This window comes from Cryptotermes secundus, unplaced genomic scaffold (genome assembly GCF_002891405.2).
Source record: "Cryptotermes secundus unplaced genomic scaffold, Csec_1.0 scaffold7794, whole genome shotgun sequence".
NCBI lineage: Eukaryota > Metazoa > Arthropoda > Insecta > Blattodea > Kalotermitidae > Cryptotermes > Cryptotermes secundus.
In genome coordinates this window covers 21,168-26,398 of record NW_019729405.1, presented here as the reverse complement: position 1 = coordinate 26,398, position 5,231 = coordinate 21,168, and the positions used below count along the sequence as shown (strand labels likewise).

General features: G+C 44.1%; 1 protein-coding gene across 1 annotated transcript; it reads left to right on the top strand.

Annotated features, from left to right (window-relative positions):
• Positions 1-769: 769 nt before the first annotated feature.
• LOC111865652 (transcription factor hamlet) lies at positions 770-3,665 on the top strand. The gene has a single exon (XM_023853836.2). It carries the CDS (start codon positions 805-807, stop codon positions 2,434-2,436), a length of 1,632 nt encoding a protein of 543 aa, XP_023709604.2. The 5' UTR covers positions 770-804; the 3' UTR covers positions 2,437-3,665.
• The last annotated feature ends 1,566 nt before the right edge of the window (positions 3,666-5,231 follow it).

The following is a 5,231-nucleotide window of genomic DNA, read 5'->3' as shown; positions in this document are numbered from 1 at the left end:
TTGTTATACTAAAACTTTCCTTATATTCATTTCTTTTCCTACTTTATTCCATATACCTTTACTATCCCTGTTATTTGTCCTTCTTACCCTCATTCATATTAACGCGTCTTCCTTCCCCTCCATTACGTTAAAGCAGTTAGGTAAATATTGATAAACACGTGCCATTTCTGCATAACAGCAACGGAATATATCAGACTTGCTACCTACTAATGTTAATTCAGTGTCTGTCCACAGACACGCTTCCTCTGTGAACACAAGCATTCATAAGTACTGACACAGTATTTATAATTATATACGACGTGAAAGTGTACACATGTGCCTTTTCAAGTGATGCGTCTAGGCCTTTTGTTGGTTAACGCCATCTCTGACACACTGGGAGTAACTACATCACCTGAGGGGGTGAAACTTAAATCCCCAAACTATTAATATGCTTACATAGACTAAAACTAAGCTCTGCAATTTGCATTACATCTGTAAATATAGAATTCTAAGAGTGAGAGTGTTCTGCTGTCTCTCTACATATAGCGGGAGGAATCTCAACTAAATATCCTGCCATCTATTGCGATTTGCTTCCAATTAGTACAGTAATTACAGATATCACTTTCGTTCGTTCATTCCACGAACGTCTCAGTTCTGTCATGAGGTTTTTGTATATCATAATTTTTCCGTCTGTTTTCATTTTTATGTTTTGATGGTATTGCGTGGCTCTGATCAAACATCTGAATGAGAATTGGTGACAAAAGACGACAATTTATTGTGTTGCAGGGCGTCATCCCTGGGAGGAGGTTGCACCCTTTCTCCCCGATGAGTGGTGCTGTGGACACCTCTCATGCGTGGTACTGTTACTACCCGCGAATAGCGTCTCTGCCCCATGTGAGGACCATCCCCAGCAAGATGCGTGAGAAAGACTCCAGCCCTCGGAAAATGCTGCTTTCTTCTAGCGGACATAGCTCCCCCAAGCAGGCGGCGGTGTATCCCCTTTCCATCAGGATGCCTGAAGATGAGCCGCAACACAACGCAGCTGATGAGATGCCGTTCGATCTGTCCCGCAACACACGGTCTGCAGGCCCACATATGTCTCCGGCAGGAAGGCCGCCTCCCGGACCGGTTGATGAGAAACATGACGATCAGCCACTTGACCTCCGGGTGGAGCACAAGAAGTTGTCTCTCGTCATGGTGCGCAGGAGGATAGAGGACGAAAACCAGAACCTCATCCTCCGCTCTCCATCTCCTTACTCTCCACCCCCCGAGAAGGAAACTCAGCAATACCAGAGAAGGGAACACGATAAAGAAGAAGGAACACGGCAGCAAACGCCTCCCAACCCTAACATGAAACCTTCGTCTCCTAGTATAAACCCATATCCCGTTCTCTTCTCGCATCAACCTCTCCACCCCATCATGCTGGAGGCGATGTACAGGGCCGGCAAAGACGGCCCAAGATTACCAATGTCATATCCAGTCAGCCCTCCAGGATACCCTCAACCGCCAAGGCCCTACCCATTCCTCAACCCCAACTTGCTCAACGGTCATCAGTCTTCACCCTCTGGAGTCCCTCCTGCACCACCACCATTCGACGTGTTAAGATCTCATCACCAACACCCGGCTCTTCAGAAACAATACCATCAACAAGATCCTCAGCCCAACGGCATTACACCAAGTCCTGGGGCTGGTAAAATCAAGGACCGCTACGCATGTAAGTTCTGTGGCAAAGTGTTCCCCAGGTCTGCCAACCTGACTCGTCACCTGCGTACCCACACAGGGGAACAACCGTACAAGTGCAAATACTGTGAGCGATCCTTCAGTATCTCGTCGAACCTGCAACGCCACGTGCGTAATATCCACAACAAAGAGAAGCCTTTCAAATGCCCTCTGTGCGAGCGATGCTTCGGCCAGCAGACCAACCTGGACCGGCACCTCAAGAAGCACGAGGCCGATGGTCCTACAATTCTGGACGACCGCAGGAGCCCGTCTGTACCCCGAGTTCGGTCAGCACTATCTCTGACACAGAGCGTCATTGGGGACGAGTCCTACTTTGAAGAAATACGTTCCTTCATGGGGAAGGTAACGACAGATGGGAGAATGATCAGTTCCCTGAATCAGCATCATCGAACGTCTATTCCTGCACCAGGTTATCATCTAAATCACCAGCCACATCGGAGTATGAGTACAGAACCTTTAGCACGACGGTGTAACTCTCCTCAGCCCATAGACACTCAGAGCAGAGAAATCCATGAAGACGGGAAGAGAGGACGGTCTTTTTCTAGTGATAAAGACAATTTTTCGTCTCGATCATCGTCCTCTTCTTTAGCAGGGTCTTCGCTATCTCCTCCACGCACTGCCTCCCCTCCTGCCCCACTCGCACCTAATCATCTGTCGCCAACGCCCGAAGCACCGACCAGCCCTGAAGAACTGTCCTCGCCTACTAACAACACCTGAGATACACTTTCCATTTTAACTTTCGCGAGTCTAGGCGCTGTCTCTCTTCCTCTCTCTGATTCCGTCGCAGCACTTTGAAGAAATCGAGAGCAGACCCTGAGGCGAAGTGGTAAACTGGCAGGGCGTGGCGAAAGTGTAGCAAGGAGCTTCTGGTGTCACCACGAGACCCGGAACGAGGTGGGCCCACTCTCCTTCGTATCAGACCAACGCAAGAAACTATAGCCCGCAGCGGTTATATTAGAATTCTCCGGTATGTTTGCATTTCAGAAAAAGAAGATGCATAATTCATTAGAAAATAAAACTTGACGGTGGAGGAAATAAACGTTGATGTGAAAGTTATCATCTCATTTATGAATTTGAATCGGAAATGTAACTCAGCACTATAATTCATGGGCGCCCATTAGAATATCAATAATATTGGGTACCAAAATGATTACGGAATAAATTATGAATAAATTTTATACGAAACAAGCAGAAGTACACATTCCTTTCCGGGGATATCGTTGCTCTCCTTGCCCTTATCACAATATATTTTACTTAAAATTTGAAAGCGGGATTAACAGATTAATTAATTAAAGTTCTCCCATGCAATTAAATTAAAATGTTGAGAATGATGTATTGTATCACATCCCAAACCTCTACCGCAACAATCATTTGAACCGTAGGCGTTGTCATATATATGGAGTAAATTTCATAATAATTTTGGATGTTCTCTACTAGGGCCGCGGCGGGAAGCTGACAGGTGACAATTTATGTGTATTGCAACACAAAATTGTGCAATCACTACAGATATTTTCAAATTTCTAACCAACACTCTTTCAGAAAATATTCACGGTTTACTATACTGAGTGAATGCTTTATTACAAATGCATTAAGATATGTCCTGTCCGATATTTTCGGATCTATTAGTCGCTGATTGGGACTGGCCGAACAGCTGGCTCATCTGTTTAAGAGCTCCGTTATGATAAATACGCGCTAAGATAATGGACTTGTTACTTCTTGTAATCACAACACGACTTACATCACATCGCCTGCTATGCTTCAAGTTCTTTCATTCCTTCCCATTTCCCCTTTACATCTTTGTACTTGAAAAGATTTCTGTTTCCATGCTTATTTTATCGTGCATGCAGTTCCTCGCCCCTCTTACCTTTACCTCCAATAAATGGCAATACTTACTTATGGAGCTGATCCCCTCTTGAGGAGAAGCCAAATCTGCAGCTACTCAAGAATTTCCCAGCATTTTATGGAACCCGAAAGTTCATTACCGTGTTCACAAAAGCCCTCCACTGGTCCCTATCCTGAGCCAGATCAATCCAATCCATACCGTCCCATCCTATCTCTCTAAGATCCATTTTAATATTGTCCACCCAACTACGCCTTGGTCTTCTCAGTGGTCTTTTTCCTTCTGGCTTTACCACCAATATCCTATATGCATTCCTCTTCTCTCCCATTCGTTCTGCATGCCCTGCCCACCTCATCCTCCTTGACTTGATCATTCTAATTATATTTGGAGAAGAGTAAAAGTTATGAAGCTCCTCATTATGGAGTTTTCTCCAACCTCCTGTCACTTCATCTCTTTTCGGTCCAAATATTCTCCTCAACACCCTGTTCTCAAACACCCTCAATCTATGTTTCTCCCTCAATGTCAGAGACTAAGTTTCACACTCATAAAGAACCACAGGCAAAATTATAGTTTTGTATATTTTAATTTTTATGTTTTTGGACAGCAGACGTGAAGACAAAAGGTTCTGAACTGAATGGTAGCAAGCATTACCCGAGTTCAGTCTCCTCAAATGATAATCACTGTATAAATTAGTTCGATCCCCCAGTTCCTGAGATGTTCTCCCGGACACACCATTTACGGAAACCCGCAACACAATTTGCAGTGCACACTGAGGCGAGGTGCTCATACAGCTAATCCGTTCCGCAGAAGTATGTCGCATTCATTTCATCCTTTGAATAATGAATTTCATCTAAATAATACATAAGAATTAATTTCCTACCTCACAGAGAAAGAATTTCGTCTCCATTACAAGGACCAGCCGGTTAATATTATTTACGGAAGCAATCGCTATTTCATACAAAACGCAGGCTTTGTAAACTCTGAAGTAGGCGGTCTGTACAGATATTTAAAGTGTTCGTGCTATATTTAAAAGAGCTTCTAATTCTCTGCAGCTTGTCTCTTGTTAGATGGGGGATTGTGTTACAAAGTAGCTTTGGAATTCATGAGAACAACTGAAGTTGAACGCATGCGTAAAACAGTCCAGTTCTCTTCATCCAACAAGGGGCCGCTGTTAACAGGTTTAATAAGCTAAGTCACCTCAGAAGAGTCACTGTCTTAAATAGTTCTACGAGCTAATCACGTTTTCACTTTCAAACTGAACCAGATTTTTAAGTGGAAGTAAAACAAAAAAGAAAAAGAACGTGGATATACATAATTGTTTATGCACAACACAAAACTAGACCACTTGAAGAGGAAATAAGGGAAGGAGTGCAAAGTTGTCTGTCCTCTTCAAGCATCATTTTCAGTTCATCGTTCTCTCTCTCTGTCTCTTCAGCGAGATAGCTTTCATCAATGATCTTGTCGCTTAAATCACAAACCAAAATGACGGGGAAAGTTTTACGTGTAGAGAGCCTTGCTGTAACACGACAAGTGCGCAGTTACAGGAAAAAAAAAAAATAAAACTGGAGCAAGAGAACACCCGTCTGTCTCTTTGCCGCTCTCGTCTCCTCCTACGTGGACATAGTTCGAGACCTCAGACATACGTGCAGTTAGTAGCACTTGCCAGTGCTTT

Coding starts and splice junctions, on each gene's coding strand:
- LOC111865652 (XM_023853836.2), top strand. CDS start 805: ATGAGTGGTGCTGTGGACACCTCTCATGCGTGGTACTGTTACTACCCG.